Source organism: Haemaphysalis longicornis, unplaced genomic scaffold (genome assembly GCF_048455015.1).
Source record: "Haemaphysalis longicornis isolate Haplotype H1 unplaced genomic scaffold, Haemaphysalis longicornis Haplotype H1 scaffold_7, whole genome shotgun sequence".
In the NCBI taxonomy this organism is placed as follows: Eukaryota; Metazoa; Arthropoda; class Arachnida; order Ixodida; family Ixodidae; genus Haemaphysalis; species Haemaphysalis longicornis.
In genome coordinates, this window is record NW_027526422.1 from 112037718 (window position 1) to 112055376 (window position 17659).

The 17659-nt window shown below is 41.5% G+C and overlaps 1 protein-coding gene across 3 annotated transcripts in view; it reads right to left on the reverse strand.

The window, feature by feature from the left end:
- Positions 1-1135: 1135 nt before the first annotated feature.
- Positions 1136-17659, reverse strand: part of LOC144146814 (uncharacterized) — a 47423-nt gene continuing 30899 nt past the window's right edge. For all 3 annotated transcript variants that reach the window (XM_077678741.1, XM_077678742.1, XM_077678740.1), the window contains 2 exons: positions 8026-8130; positions 1136-1525 (listed from right to left, as the gene is read on the reverse strand). In XM_077678741.1, the coding sequence (XP_077534867.1) occupies positions 1275-1525; positions 8026-8130 (356 nt within the window). In that variant the 3' untranslated portion in view covers positions 1136-1274. The remainder of the gene's footprint in view (positions 1526-8025; positions 8131-17659) is intronic.

Below are 17659 nucleotides of genomic sequence, written 5' to 3' on the forward strand. Positions count from 1 at the left end.
GCTGAAACAATTAACTTTCTTGACGTCTGAGTGTCATTGCATGACGGAAAATTAACCACAAAGCTTTACAGAAAGCCCACAGATTGCCATCAATATTTGCACTTTGAAAGCAGCCACGTAAAGCTTAACAAGACCAGCATACCTTACAGTCAGACGGTTCGCTTTAAAAGAGTATGCTCGCAAGAAGCCGAATTTAACCAAAACTGTGCAGTAATTCGTGACTCCCTTACAAAGCATAAACACCCGGCACAGATTATTCATGACGCAGTAAAACGCGCTAGCAAACTTGATCGGAACAAACTATTACTCCCAACCAGGCCGCCCCTTGCCCAACCAACTACTAATCTGATTCTAAGTTATTCAGCGTCAGCCCCAAAAGGTACTTCGATTCTAAAAAAACACCCTGTTATTCTCATGCAAAGCCAGAAACTTCAACGCGTTTTTCCACATCCACCCCGCGTAGTCTATCGGCATTCCACGAACCTACGAGATTCACTCACTTCATCTAAAACCACTCGCCCATCTTACACCGGCTGTCTGCCCTGCCAAAAACCGCGATGCCAAACTTGCCCCAATATGACGACTACCACCACAGCCACTAGTAAAGCTTCAAATTTTAAGCCTAATATCAAAGGACATTTCACTTGTGACACAGAAAATGCGATTTATCTGCTAGAATGCGCGCAATGCCGACTTTAGTACATTGGCCAGACCGCCGAATTTTTCAGACAATGTTTCAAGGATCATAAGTCACACATTAGGACTCTTCCCAATCTGCCGTTATCCAAACATATAAACGCAGCTGGTCATTCATTTGATAAAATTAAAGTGACAATTTTTGAATCCGGTTTCCGATCCCACAATGATAGAGAAGGCAGAGAGTCCTATCTTATTCACAAATTTATGATCAGCAGCTTCGGGCCATCCACATATTCGATGAGTATGCCACGACGGCTAAAAACTGCGTAATGTGGGTAATATTTCCAATCTAGTACGTATAATTGTGTGGAAATAAAATATGAGTAGAATGTGGGTGGAGCCGCATCCACCTGAACACCAACAAAATTTTTGCAATATTTCCCGTAAGTGACAGCAATGCATAAATTCAACGCACAGACTATTTACGCAGCTACAATGCCCTTATGTTCAATCCCTTTATTCAGCAACTGAAAGCCTAGACTACGGCATCCAAGATGAATTAAGGCCCAAGCTGTGCCATTGCCGCAACACAAAACTCATGAAACAAAAACAAGTTTCTTCGTATTCTCGTCATCCTATTCTTCATCATCCTCTTCATCCTCGTCGTCTTCTTCATCTTCTTCCTCTTCGTCCCCATCTTCATCCTCATCCTCGTCCTCGTCTTCATCCTCATCCTCGTCCTCGTCTTCATCCTCGTCGTCTTCCTCATCGTCATCCTCGTCATCGTCCTCCTCCTCCTCATCATCCTCCTCCGGATCCTTTTCCTCGTATGTTGTAGATGTCGCTGCAGTTGTTGCAGATGTACTCGACGTACTCGTGGAGGAAGCTGAAAAATGCACAAATGTGGCCAGTATAAATGAAAACTAGAGACTAGCAGCCATGGTTATATAGGAAACGTTACCCCTTTTAGAAGTTTTCTATGAGACATACGAATTATTGGTTTTTCGGGAGGGGCGATTTTGTATTGTTTTTCGTTGCCTTGAATAAATTTATCGTAAGCCTTTCATAGGAAGTACCTTAAAACGCGTACTGATTTAAAAGACACACGAACTAGCTAAATTTAAGAAACTAAAATATCGTAACTTCATTATAACAATTATATATGTAAAATACGAATACCGAGAAGTTTGAACACGTTCTACTAAAATATAAACTACGTGAAGTGTAATCACCGATGAATTTTGTTGATATCCCTGCTGTCCGTTTTATTTATTTAAATATGGCTTACTATAAGAGAAAGTGATTAATGAAGGGAATTGGGTTTAAATAGCCGGCAAAGAAACAATGAAAATCACAGTGTGACATGAGCTCAATCTACAATGGCAGCTGTATCAAGCAAAGAATACACATGAACAAAAAACAAGCATTGCGAATATTCTATCGGTAAATTTTAGCTCAAAAGTTTTCAATATCGCTTGTCACTAATGAATGGGCAATAGCGTCACAAGGGAGGTGATTCTATTCGCTACTAGACCAAGGCCAAAAAAGTCAAATGATGCTTAGTGCTGCAAATGTCAATTCAACCTTTGTGCTTATTGTCCCTGTGATAGGGCTACTAATGAATATGTATAGATGTATAGATCGTTGGTTTCTTTGGTTCCTTTTCGCGCATTACGGACATCTAGAATTTAATGCAGACCAACTGTATTAACCGTCTAAATAGTGTAGTTTTTTTTTAACGGCTAGGCGTATTCCACGGCTCTTCTGTTTTCACGATATTTATATTCGTGTTTCCGTCATTTTTTGAGTGGATTTTGTTATTTTATCATTCTACGGATATGTACAAGATGCAGATTTTTTCATGGTTTGTTAGGTTACGGAATACATTTCTTTTTTGGTAATGTTGTCTTTTTTATGTTCGACATCTTAGCTTCATTTAACAAATGCCAACTAAATGTGCCGCCTTCTGCCCATGACAGGTTTTTGTGGAAACGCTGAACGTTATGCGAATGGCAAATTTTTACTATTTTTATTTGTAATTCCAACTTACTACCTAGGACTTTTTATTCGAGTCTTAGTGTGTGGTTGATATATATAGGATGCCTTTCTACTGCATTGGATCGTTTTTGTGAGTTTTATTTCTTGAATTTTGTTAGTGTCTTTTTTACTGATTCGGTCGATAAAAAATGTTATTTCGGCAGCTACACAGTTAATAAGTGCCTTCGGGTGGTTATAGAAATTTGTGCAAATGCACGGCTTCACACTGCCCTGGCTTCTGGGTTGGGTTACTCGGCAAATAACGACAGACCGCGAAAACTACAAACTCGTTTTATATATGCCAGTGAGACACAAAATGTAATGCTAGTTGTTTATATTAGCTATTATTATTTGAATCTTACGCCACGCATGTAAAATGGGTGGCACACGCTTACGGAGCAGTTCAGAGTCGTTATTGCTGTAGCTTTGTTTCCGTACACTTGGAAAACCACGTGGCGGATGTAAGTTTGCCTTGCGGATAAACATTTGTTAGGCTCGAATAGTTACGAAATCTTCATCTTTGTTGCTACTACGCGCGGAACGTGAGTACTGGATTCGAGAAACCAATTGTGATTTTTTGGGGCTGCAACACAGTGATAATTAATACATGAGAGCCGAACTATACCTAGCCGTCCTGTCTAATAGGAGTGAACAAATCATTATTTTCACTACTTAGGAGATATTGTCAACATTAGAGAGTGCAATTTCGACACCTGGCATCCACTGCTTCCTCCTCCAGTTTCCTTTCATATTTTAATAAAATCCCAAGTGCTTTACTGTCGAAAAACCCGTTTTTTGTGCTTGTCCTGCACAAAAGTGGGATGGCGCTGCAGCAAGAATTGCAGGACATATTTGGTCTCATCGGGTATTGGAAATTGTGCCTCTTTATCAGAAGCTGAGTGCGTTATCACGGCGTAAAAATGGGCACACTTCCAGATCTCTTGTCCGTGCTCTGTAACAGGTGATCATGGTGCGAAGTGAGTAGAACGCGTAGCCACGGAGTGCTATTATTGTGGAGAAGCTGTCCCGTGAGGTGCAGTCAGTGTGCTTGGCGAAGTAATTTGAACCAAAAGAAAAAAGATCGGAAAGCAGAAAAACAAATGAAAAAGAAGATTTAGCGGTAAAAGCGTTTCTCCCCAATGCTTTCCGCAAGGCAATTTTCTTCAATCCATGCAAGCAGACTTAGGCGGCCGAGCAATTTTAGTGCATAGAGCTTAGGCGCAAAAAATTAAAGTTAATATTTGCGGTTATTGCACTTTGGTCTACATAAGCGGTGAGATTTCTCACGCACACAGGGTTGTCTTTAAAAAGTGAATTATATATACAGAGAGCTTCCCCTACTCTGTGGATCGACCTAATCGCGCTCTGTTTTCGTACACTTCCACTGAAACCGCATGGCCACAGTAAACATGCGAATGCTTCTCAAGGTGGCACCTCTTCAGACTGCATTATAATTACGGTCCATATATTCAATCCGCATTTCTTTCATTATCTCAGGAACCATAAGAAGGACGGTACAGCCCGTGGAGCGCTAAGTGCCGTGTTCTGAGTCTCTCCTCCAAACCTTTTGCTTCTCCACTGGGCTCAGGGGAGGATTCCGCAATGCTTATACACGAGGAAATTGCTTCCAAAGGCCTCCTTCACTGTAGGCTCGGGTGGAGGAGGAATTCAGAATACCGGAGTTAAAGCGCCAGCTTGAAAAAAGAGTTACCGAAATTTTATTACGAGAACGTGGGTATTGGATGCTCGAGGAATGTTTTCCAAAATGTTTTTTGTAAACGCAGTTTGGCCGCTCCAACCGCTTTAATTTGGGTATGTGCTACTCTCTAAGTGCCTCACGCTTTCCTAAGCTTCAGAGTGATCACACTTTATTCGGAGTAGTTTACCATGTTTCTCTTTCTCAACTGTGTTAATGCAAATGCTCGCAGCATTTAGCACCGTAATTAAAGTTTCTATCTCACCACAGAGTCTCTAGAAAAGCGCTTTTCCTCCAGCCTGCACTGAAGCTTCCAAAAGGCTGTTCAGTAACCATCCGTGGGGCCACGCAGCTGCGTATGTACCACTGTTATTTTTTCAAAGCTCCAAATGTCAGGTATCTGCTGTATCATCGTAACTTCGGCCTAATAATCTGCTTCGAGGTCTCGCAATGTCAACCTATACTTTCTGCTGAAATTGTGTCAACCAGAGCGACTATTCTACGAAATGCTCGCATTACTAATTTTTGCTGGCCGTTAAACGGCATTTATGTTTTGGTATGGTTCGCAGTACCAGTACACAACCTCTATTTAAAGCACTGATTCTGTCTGGGGCCTGCGCTTGAAATAATCGGTTGTTTTGTTTCAATTTTTTTTTTCGTGCATTCCCCAGAAAGCGTCTAAAACAACCGTGTTCAGCAACACATATTCCAGTTTCTAACGCTTTATGTATAACCCCTCCCATCTTTCCGGTTAAGCTTTCTGCGCGAAAGAGCAGTGACTGTTGCACGAAGAGCAGCGCGAAAGAGCAGGGACTCAGGCCTAACCTTTCTATTTCAGGTGTTAGGGTTTTGCCTACTACTCGATGAATAGGCGCAACATTAGGGAAGTTTGGGCGTTATGACATGACAAGCGAACCAGTACATAGTATTTGTCGACTGTTGGATACTGATTACAGAGTTCAGGCTTAAAACGTGGTGTCCGGCACAACGTGAGGTCGCCTTATCATCATCATCATCATCATCATCATCATCACCAGCCTATCTACGCCCACTGCAGGGCAAAGGCCTCTCCCATTATTCTCCAATTGCCTCGGTCCTGTGCCAACTATGACCAATTTATCCCCGCAAACTTCTTGATCTCGTCTGCCCATCTAACTTTCTGCCGCCCCCTGCAACGCTTGCCTTCTCTAGGGATCCACTCTGTTACCCTTACTGACCAGCGGTTATCTTGCCTTCGCATTACATGCCCTACCCACGTCCATTTCTTCTTCTTAATTTCTACTCAAATGTCTCTAACACCAGTTTTCTCCCTAACCCACTCCACTCTCTTTTTGTCCCTTAATGTTTCACCTATCATTTTCCGCTCCATTGCCCGCTGAGTCGTTCTCAATTTAAGTTGAACTCTCTTAGTGAGTCTCCAAGTTTCTGCCCCGTAGGTGAGTACCGGTAAGATTCAGCTGTCATACACTTTCTTCTTCAGCGACAGTGGTAGGCTGCTATTCACTATCTGAGAATGTCTGCCATATGTACCCCACCCCATTCTGATCCTTCTAATTCTGATTTGAGATAGGTGGCGAGGCACTGAAAGTGGTAAGCGAATATATATAGTTAGGCCAAGTTGTGGCCCTAGATCCCAACCATGAGGCAGAAATAATTAGAAGGGTCGCCTGATATATCCCTACAACTTCTCCATGCCAACCTATCCAAAAGCCAGATTTAGAGTTCAAAATATGGGAACACATGACACAACAAGTTTATTTCACATATTGGCCAGTTTCGTTTTGTTTACAAATGGCTTAATAAGTGAAGCCCAGACTTTCTTCAGCCTTTGTTCGCTAACCACTTATCTCCCTCTAGGTACATGGCGGCATTTTATAGACAATTTCGAATCACGCCATGATGCGCGAGAGCTGTCACTTACCGCCGACTAGTGGTAAAAGAAACAAATAAATATTAAAAGTTTGCCCCTGTCGGTTGATTAGATTATATTTAACTTAGGCCAGTAGAAGCAGCAGTATTTTATGTACGCAATAAAGGCAACGCCCTTAATGAGGCTGTCAAACTTAAACTGGGCCCTGCTGGGCCTCGTCAAGCTGCTATTGCAGCTTTTAGCTCAGAAACTGCACACACACAAATGTATGGTAAATTTCATGTTTAAATAAATCTTGAAAAAAAACTTTCCTGCCAAGTAAATTGTTACGTCTTTCGTTGTGAATGGTAGCGTTGGGAAAGCTCATATTCCTTGTCCTAAAACAAGTACTCAGGCCAAGATGTGTGCACATAAAATAAGTTTATCCGGGAACAAATCTCTATTCTGTGCTTGCGTCAGCCACCAAAGATTATTTAAGAGAAGTCCTGGTGCCGGGCGATTTGTTTGATAAACTCTACTTTTTACGAAATCATAACCCTTATGGCACATGCGCCATCAAACGTTGTATAGTAGTGAACGCGAATCGCCATCATAGACGCTCACTACCAGCGCGTAAGCAGGCCGCACAATCCAGCCAGTGTTAGCTGAAGAGGCTATGCTTATCAGACGGGAGAACCATTAATTAGCGGAATTTGATTATTAACATTGAATGCAACTGACAACCCACCATGAACGCCTTCTTCCAGTGAGCACTACTGCTGACAGAACGTTTAGGTATGGGCGGCATTTCAGGGCTCAGCTTAATGAGTGTTCTCTCCGGGTTGTCAATAGAGACTGATGCAATTCAAAGATGGAGGAAGAACGACTGGTTCTGAGTTGCTTGCGGAATTCGTCACGAAATACAAAGCCAATCATGACAGTTTGGCGGACCGAACCGGGTATAACATAGAACAAGGCTCCCGCTCCAATATACTTTTTGGACAAAAAGCAGGTCGGAGGGCACCCAATGAGGGAAAGGAGAAATTAAAATGTCAGAATGCATTGCTTATTGCTCAGCAAGCAAGGAGTGTCTAGTCGCCTAACGGAATTCTAATGGTCTTTAAAACTGTACGACTGTAAAAGTAATACAAACAGGTATTCAAAATTTTTGCCACTAAAACTCTAGCAAATCCCTCATCCGCAACCTCGGCCAGTTGAAGGGTGATAATACCTTGTAGTGTACAGGTGGTGGAACCTTATTGATAAAACATTTCAAAGCTGGCCCTACCACGTGTTTCGGCTCTCAAGTAGTTAGCGAGCATATCGATAATTTGTTGTGAACATCCTATACTTTTCTTTTCGTGATTCATTAAACAGCGCAGGTTACCGCGCTATAATATTTATGCCGGTATGAACACGTTTATTCGTTCTGAACTCATTTAAACCGTTGATGCAATTTGGAGACCCTTTAAAAACAAGTGCGCTAACTCCACGTAAAAATAAAATATTCGCATGTATGGCTCAGCGAGCCGTAACGTTCAATACACAGACGCCGCCAAGAATTAAACGTGCATAATCCCGTAAATATATCCAAATACGAGGCTTTTCTGTTTACGTTGGTGTTACCCACGTCAATCCAACCTCGATAAAACCCTACACTTACACAGATAAATTACTCTAAAACAAGTTTACTATTTGCGTTATAAATTATACAAGGAGTTTAGGTATATTCGGTGAATGTCTTAGTTTGAATCGTGAGCTGCGACATAGGTGGAGTGCCTCAAAAAGACAAAGGAATGCTTACAGTTATATGCCACACTTGAATTTGTAGTAGTAGGTGGAGATGTTTCCGAAACTGTAGTAGATGGTGGTGCAGTTGTAGTTACAGGTGACGACTCCGAGGAGGGAGCTGAAAAAAGTATAAGAATGGGCAGTATAAGATATAAACATAAACTGACGGGTATGGCAAATAAAGAAAAATAACCTATTCTGAGGCTTTCTGACAGATGTACCCGTTATTCGTTTCCTGATGTTAAGCGGTGTTTTTGTATGTTATATTGGAAAGTTGTTATGGAATGTTTCGCGAATTCATCGAAAAATTTGTAAGAGAAGTGGTTTAAAGGACAAATTGATTTCAATAAGCATACAAACAAGCTAGAAAAATAAAAAAAGCTCAGAACTCTCCATTTTAGGAACTGTATAGGCGAAATGCGAATGCAGACAACTTTAAATACGTTATAAAAATTTTAAAGCTAGCTTTTGTTTCACCCTGGATGAATTAGAACTATGTTCCTGCGATCAGTTTTATTTATTTAGTTATGGTTCACCCAGATCCACAGTCATTGAAAAAAGATGCTGGGTTAAAAAAGGGTAAAACAGACAGGAAAAATTACAGTGCGATATTAGCTCTATGTTCAAGGTTAGCTGTATGAAGCAAAGAATGCCCATGAACAAAAAACACGCACTACAAATACTCTTTTGAAAATATTGGGCAACACAACTTTGAGTGTTTGTTATCACTAATGGAATAGATACAGTGCCACATGGAAGGCGATCACGACTATTCCAGGGTAAAAAGAGCGAAAAATGCTTTGTGCTGCAAATGTATGTAAATTGAACTTTCAATGCGTGGGAGTCGGTAATAGTTCCTAGAGGTAAACTGTTGACTACTCTAGGATGATAACACAATTTCAGAGAGTTACTCGGGATGTGTGAAGCCCCGCAGACAAAGATGGCAGGGCGAGGTTAGATTTCATGGCAGTAGTGCTTGTTTTTTCGGCAGTAGATGGACAGAATAAATCTAGCACAGTGTTAGTGACCTGGTTCTAGGGCAGTTACGATTTTTGCCTGTCTTTGGGCCCTCGCAAAGCGTCTCAATTCTAGATTGAAACTTTTGCAATTATGTAGAGCTTTACTTTCAATGGCGCTTGTGCAAGAACAAATTGAGACATGAAACCCATCGTGCGATTTTTGTTTGTAATTATAAATTTTGTTGGGAGATTTCAGAAAAGCTGTTGTTTTTGCCAATGCCAGGGTATTTGAAAAGTAACTGAGTTTATTTATTTTTTAATATAAAATTTGATGCTGAAGGCCTAGGGGTATAACTACGCAATGCTTCGCTTTTGCCAGTGTTAACTTTTATTACCTGTGTTTTACACTCGTTAAACGCAGCATAATCGGACTCTATGGGGCAGTGTCATTATTTATAGTAATTTTGCAAAAACAACACAGTAGTGTGCCTATTAAAAACGCTCAATCATAAAACAAATGCACACGTCGTCAATATTGATAAACGAAGGCGGCCCAAAAACCGTTACCTGCAGTACACCTGCAGAAACGCGGCGGAAACTTGAGCAATACTGATTTGCGACGCCAAACTGAGGAAATTGTATTATTTTCAAAAAGTAGTATTTAAATATAATCCAAACTTATTTATAGATTAAACTTTTTGTCTAACGTTGCATCTAAAACATTGTTTAAAGTACACTCGATAAAATAGTGTATATAGACACTTAACATAGTACATCACCGCTTTAATGCATTGCGATCGTTTCGGCATATGTTGCAATGTAAAGCTTCATCAAAGATTGTTTACGTTTGTACATTTGGACATGCCCAAGCTTCTGTGAGGATGGCAAGATGCGCAGAGCATGTGTCTATTGCTGAGAGCAAGAATTCACGTTTGTTGACGATGCTGCCTACATTTATCAACATAACAGCGTGTTTCTCGAAAGGCTGTCGGCTGCCCCTGTCGCCTACTTAGGAAACATCGTTTACAGTGCCCGTTACGTTCTTATATATGTCACTGTGTTCATTGGCCTTATTGTTTTGTTATTTATGGTGGCTCTGTGAGTATAGTCGTTTCGTGTTTGTAGGTAGATTTTTTTATCTGTGCAGGAAAAGGGTATTACGGTGTTGCTTTTTCTCGAATTCGGTTGGTTTTTTTCTTACCATACGGGCAGCGAAGGATATCTGCAATACTTTGTTGTTTGGCTTTGTTGTACATTGTTGTACATTGTTTGTTGTAATACTTTGTTGTACATTGTTTGGCTTGAAGAGCTTGTGCACTAAAAATACTTGTTCATTTGTCTTCGAGGTTATAAGTTTGAAAATCATTAGGCACCTTTTGTTTGTGGATAGAATGGCTCGAAGATCCACACATTCTAGTGAGTGTGCATGCCAGTAGTCTACAATTATTCTAAACACTTTAGTTAGTGTGGCTTTATTTTTTCTAAGTTCTTATAGCTCCAGAAAAACTATAATTTAACAGAATATTTCTACCTAAATTATCTTAAATTTCATCAACAGATGGCTGCAAAACATTGCTCTATAGAGCATGCGCGTCAGCAGTCGGTTTTAGTTGCATTTTTGTGCGAAAATGTCGTGTCTTTCCGAACCGTTTACTACATCAAGCTTATTTTAAATTTTTGATGCTTTCAGATATATGCATTTCAGCTTGAAATATTGCTTTTATTTTGCATTTTGCCTCCTAGCAAGCCCTGAAGCTATGCACTATGAAATAAACGTGTGGCAACATCTTTGAGCAAACGAAAGATGCCGCGCTTGTTTTTTTTTGGTTTCCAGGCAAAGCATGTAAACCAAGAAATGCCTCTGATCTATCGCAAGGCCCGTGATTAACTTCTCTGTACCCGGAAATATTCACCGTAAAACCACAGAAAAAAAACTCTGGCAAGGTTTTTCTCAAGTCGTTTGGGCATGTTGTGATGCTTTAAATCCTTTTATACGACTTGGTATTCGCCGGGATTCGGGATGAACTTCACAGAATTACCCATTGTTGATTTGTTGGACGAAGATTATTCTCCAGCATTGCCTCATCAGCAACCCTATATGGTGTTTTTTTCTGTAAAATTTACTGCCGTAAGATTAAAACTCTAAGAACTTCAAAGAATGTTTATTGCATCTATAACCTCCCTTTCTTAAATTGAAAAGATCCTAGGGTTATGAGCTCACTTTTTTGCTCGCCGTTCCTCAGTATTGGGTCAAAGGTAAGTACATCAGATGTTTTCTATCTTGAAGCAGCCCTATTTACACCCTTTCCAGTCTGTCGTCCTGTGCTCCCCTAATGCTGGCTGTGTAAGACGGCACGGCGCAGGTTAGTATACCAGCGTAAAAAGTTTGCCAACATCTTTTTGTCACACAAGAAAAGGAAGTTCCGCCAAATGAAGCTCTATCTTGTTAATTGTCAAAGGCTGTGTAGCAGAAGTCCGAACGCAAGCCCGCTGCTGCATTGACGGCACCTTTACAGCCTAGCGAAGACGGCCATTGAAGCGCACAAATTTGCGAGATCTGTTGATCAGGCAACGAAACTTTCACTCGGGAAATAAAGCTGTATGTGGTTCATTGTTTCAAGGCGGGTCCGAAATACGTGCAAGGGTCATTGAGAGAACAGGAGTAATAAAAAACCTAAATTGACCTTTCAATATGGCAACAAATGTTCGCGCCAGAGTAAGAGCAGGCATTTTTTGAAGTCGACCTCCGAAGTTCTTGCAATCTGACAGATCGACCGACTGAATGACCGACTGACTAACTTGTGCATTCCTCCCCAACGTATTCAGAAACACTTACAGCAAAAGCAACCAGTCAAGTTTGCGAACCACTGCTCACCAGGCAACCTCAGGAATTTGTACATGAGTCCACATACCATTCGTTAGTTTTACCGCACCAATTCTTCGTAATGGGCGTCAGGGCAGGATCTTAGTACCAATTTGTATTTTCCATTCTTTCAAAGAAAATGGGTGTCTGTTGCTTGAAGCACTAGTAAAATATCTACGTTTGAGTACCCCTACCCATTTCGATTGTATCTATCTGTCACCCGTAAAGATGGTAAGAATTGCCCTGCACTTCCTTGGAGGTATTGCAATAACGTAGGTATGTTTGTTTTGCGCACCATTCTCTTTTTCTCTTCTTCATTACTCTTACACCCGAATTTCAGTATGAGTAGCAAAGTACCCTCGGTTTTTTAATTTGTTTTCTTTTCTCCATTATGTACAACCAAACAAATATAGGGAGCAGACCTTATCCAAATAATAATGTATTCGTTCCAAGTGTCAGGCGTTTTGCGCGATTGGTTGATTTTCACTGTATATTTATTCTCGTTTTCTTCGTTCTCTTCATGAGCTCTTTTATTTCAAAATTCTTGTAAAAAAGTTGTTTACAATGCATATCTTTGTTTAGTTTTTATGTTGGATACTTTTTTCTTTCTTATGATATTTTCTGTTTCTTTCTTTCTTAGCATCCTTAGCCCAATAATAGGGCATTCATTCCAAGTGGCAGGCGTCTTGCACGATTGGTTAATTTTCAATATATATATTTAGTCTTCTTTTCCTCGTTCTTTCTGTGAATTCTTTAAGTTTACCATTCTTGTTGAAGTGGTTTACAATGCTACTTTTTGTTTATGTTTGGATACTTTTAGTTTTTTCTTTTGCATTCTGTTTTGTTATTTTACGTTGGACCATTTAGATTCGATCATGCTACACAGGAATAAAAGTTCTACTTCCGACATTTATGTTCTTGTGCAGATGCCTAATGGTACAGTAGTGGCCCCTTTCATTATTTTTATTGGGGTGTCAATTGTTGCTCTCTAAGATGTTTGTTTGAGTTTTTGCGTTTGCCGTGAGATTTAGAAGCAGCATATTTTAACACGAAACTGTTTTATGTTGGGGTACTGCAAGACCTCACCGACGTCATCTGTCACGGAAATTACATCGCCAGATAAAGTTTCACTGACGCGGCAGTGCAAGGTTTTTTCTCACGATCACTCTGCCAAATAGGCTAAGAACAAACGCCAATTTAGCTCTACGAACGCGCCCGATGCCCTTCCGTAAAACGATTTCCATTCAGATAGAGCTGGCACCTAGGAAAGGTGAAGCGATGTAGGTAGTCGTGACGCTAACGAGAACCGATAGTTGGCGCTCCTGCGGGTGTGGAGCCCCCGCGTAAGAAAACTGTCGACGACGCCGACTGGTGAATGTCGCACTCAGTATTGCTTTAGTGCGACGAGAGACGCCAACTGGAAGCGGCAGGCGTTCACGCATTCACGGTGCAAGCTGCAAACTCTGCCTGACGCGTTCCACAAGCTGAGCTCGTCGCAACATACCCGTCGGCCGTACGTGCCACGGAGCACGACCGAAGTGGTGGCACCTTTGCCGAAGTGACCCGCCAGCAGTAATTGGGTCTCCAAGCCCACCCAGAAGACTGCTGTCGACCCGGAAATCATGCTCCTTTTGGTGCGGCGGACCATGAATTCACCAATCGATTCGCTGAAAACTAGTTAGGTATTGTTAGCATAGTTTGCGAGCGCCTGCAGTTTCAGTCGGATTTACGCAATGCACCTGCTCGTGTAATCCAGTGTGTATGGTTGTGTATGGCGGTGCCTAGTGGATGAAATATAAATAGTGTTGTGCAAGTTTATATCGATGCACAATAAGCATCCACCTACTCTTGTGAAGTCGATTTTTACTTTAGAGTTTTCTCGAGTTCTATAAAACAGGGATCAACCACATTTTTTGTGTGATTGCTTGGTGCATACCCCCGCAGCATCAACAATGCTGTTGCAGCAATATACCTTGCACTGTGTAACATTTTACGTACATTTTATCCGGTTATTTGAAGCTTTGCGCGCTTAAGAGCAGCGACTGTATGATAACTTAGACCTTTTATGTGTTGGAAGAACGTTTTGAACAACGGCATTTTGATTAACGTTGAGCCAAACGAGTGCTGTTTTCAATAAATAAATTTTGACGATTTTAAACCACAAAGAATGACGATCGGCCTTCTATCCTTTGCATAGACCGTTCACAGCGCGGCTCCCTGGGTGCGGCCACGTTAGCCCTTCGTCATGGCTAGCCTTTAAGAACGCGTTTCTCGCCGTAGCTGTCGCTGGTGCTCGTGCGCATCGGAGAACGCTGGCGTATCTCAATGAGCGCCTGTGACAACTGTTGCCGAGTGCTGATATGAATGGAGGCTTGTTGTCCAGCTAGGTAGGGAGTCTGAACGTTCAGAGATACCTTAGTTTCAGAATGATCACACATACAGGTTGGTTGAGAGCTGTTTTAATTGGCGTTCGCCGTCTAGTTTCCTATTCACGCAATTTTTTCCGAGTAACGCCGCCCGATGGCATCAGTTTTTCTCTTTCTAAGTATCCTCTTATACTACCATATGAAAGGCATAAGGGCTGTAACATCGTGTTATAAACCACAATACAATTCTGAATGTATTACTAACATTCTAAAGCTTCTTTTGAAAGCTCTCCTTTCCAGCCAGCGCTGTGAAGGTTGGCTGTGGACATAATGTATTATCAATATTAGGGGCTGTAACTCAGAACAGTCCGGAATGGGTATGGAAGTTGGACAGAGAAATGTCGTTACTAGGAACCCCACATTAACGAATTTCTCACACTTACGAACATTTTCAAAATCCCCGACCGATTGCTTACATTGTCAATGTAAAAATTTTTAGGAACTACGAATTTTAGTATCTCGCAAAATTTCAGAATACCACACGTAATATCCTTTCTCCTTTATGGCCGAGGGAGATCAGTATTACGTATTCTGGTAAAGCAACAGCACTGCAACTTTTTCGTGAAACAGAAACCGCTGTTTCTGTTTCTTCCCCCGAGTTGAGTAGCTATCATCATAACCGTGTCGAGTGCGAGTTGCTCGCGCCACCAAAAAGCAGTAGTTTAATGTGAAGTAGCCTAGCCAGCCTAGCCGCATTTGCCCCTTTTCTATCTGGCTGCTTTGGGCGTCACTCGGTGCCTGTCGGTGGTTCAATTATTTCTCATCCTATTGAAGTGTGTGCGCATGTATTTCTTTGTTCTGAGTGATCTTGATGCGAATATTGTGCGAAATGAAACCGTGAATGCGGCTAGTGAAACATCCAAGAAGAAGCGACAGTGTTCATCCTTCTGACGTGAGCGAAGACGTCTCTGAGTGAGAACTCAGAAGAGAATGAGATTGTCTCAGAAATTTTTGTTTTACTGCACATGAACAAAGTCACCACTTGCATCTCTCGTTGCGATGATGTACCCGATGGAGAGTTGCAGAAAGTGGAATTCGTCGTGCGTGCTGCACTTGACATAAGAAAATAGTGGAATTATTCAATAAAGCGGCTTTGAAGTGAGTGCATCGTTTTGATTTAAGAGTTTGCTTGTGTGCACACGCGTACCTTTCAATGTTATGTCATATTTACTCCTACTTATGAGCACTGGTGTACAGGTGCAAGTTTTTCCTTTCAACAATATTTCAAAATATCGAATGATTTTGGGCCGCACCGCGTGATTCGTTATATCGAAATTTGACTGTATTGCTCCCTCACCACTTCTTCATATTTTGACGTGCGCTGAAAAACCTGCAGCGCTCAGCATTATAATTGCCCACTGACTTGCAGCGGACGCAGCCTGTCTCGTATACCTGCTCCGCATTTGCCACCTGTTCTCTGTTCCACGCATGCTAACTTGTGGCAATGGAAACCAACACGTTGCAGCTGCCTTATGGCGCATACAGTGGGCGGAAAAAATCGCGTATGCCTAGGGATTACCGGTAGGCGCGCTCACGCGCAAATTGTGAAATAATAATGAGCGCCTATAGTGAAGTTTATAAACGCTAAAATGGGGGGGTCAACCTTTGTTAGAACATAAAAATATTTCCCGAGCTGGTAAATGACCTGCCTACGTGAGTATTTTTCTTTCATTTTTATATTATGCATTACATCATTACTTCGGTGGGTAAATGTGACATCACAACTTCGTGATATGTTCTTAGCGTTTATTTTCGTTATGCATTTGTGCATTGTTCTAACAAAAAGGTGTTTTACGCTGGTATACAGCAAGACTGAAACACCTTCGTTTTAAAAGGCCAATAGTCGTGACTGTAGTGCTTACGGAGTCCGGAAAAGGCAGGCCTATCTGCTCCTTCTAAACGGTGTATAGGGGCAACGTTAGGTAAATGTGACATTCGGCGTTATGACGTAAGAAGACAACCAGCACTCAATATTTGTCGAATATCGGATAATGGTTACAAAAATGAAACTTCAAACGAAATGTCTGGGGCAACGTGGCGTGCCCTGGAATGCCAGTCACCCCTACTACGGCGCGCCAAAATTTGTGGCAGCGAGATTTAAAGTGCATGATAGGGAAGCTTGCTGCACAGCGAATATTATTTCGCGTTTTCGTCACTTCCCTTTCCCTGTAAAATGACATAATAATTGAAACCTGGACTTCAAGTAGACCTCTATATTTAATCACTTCTCTATCTCCTAGTACTTGACAGTGTTTGAATGATAGTTTCAAACTATGCGATAATGCCCGCAAACGAACAACGGGAGCGTTGGCACAAGCTTTCAATTACGGCCATGTGAAGAAGACATCATCAAGTAATGAAAGTTGGCCTTTGTGGGTTGATTATAGTGTCTTCAATAAGAGTGTCCTCAAAAACCCAGGCCAGTATAAGCAGCAGGACCTTTTTATATACGCAATAAAGCCAGAGCCCTTACTCATGCTGCGAAGCTAATAATTTCGCGATAATTAAGTTATCACTTTTCTAGTTGTGAACGGTAGCGTTGGTAGAGCGCATAAGTTTTGTCCTAAAACAAATGTTGGTGCCCAGATGTGTAGATGTAAAATAACTGTATTCAGGAACAAATCGTTATCCTGTGCTTGTGTCATCCTGCAAAGGTAGTTGGAAAGAATTCCTGGCGGCGTGGGATTTCTTTGTTAACCTATGTACTTTACCAAAATCGTAACACTTAGGGCGTAGTGCCATCAAAGGTTGCATATCAGTGAACGCAATTGTCTGATATAGACACTCACAACCAGCGCGTAAGCAGTCAAGTGGCTGAAGTGGCTAGGCTGATCTAACGAGACGACTATTAATTATTAAAGTTAAATTATTAAACAGTTGAAGAAAGTGAGCACCCACTTCGGAGCCCTTCCAGTGAGCTGTATTGCTCACCTGACGGAACGCTTATATACAGGCGGCATTTAAGAGCGGAGCTTGATGTATTTCCTTCGCGGTGGTAATAGATACCAGTTAAGTACAACAATAGAGGAAGAGCGACCCCCTGTGATTTGCTTCCTAGAATTCGCCAGGAAATGCAAAGCCATTCAGGATAGTTTTTGGACGAACGGAACCGTTTATTACAAAAAGCAGGGACCCGACTTTTTCTGGGTGCCTTCTTACGTGCTCTTTATCCAAAAAATAGACGGAAAAGAAAAAAAAAAACAAATCACGGTATGAAATTCTTTTTTCTCAATGAATAATCAGGGCCTCTTCACTTAACACAAGAATAATGGGATTAAAGACGCACGATTGCAAAAGTAGTTTAGAAAGGTATTCAAAGTTTCCGCCTCTAGCAATCTGGCAAATCTCTTCTCCGAGTGCTCAGAAACTCAAATGCTAGGATACGTTGAAGTGCCCATG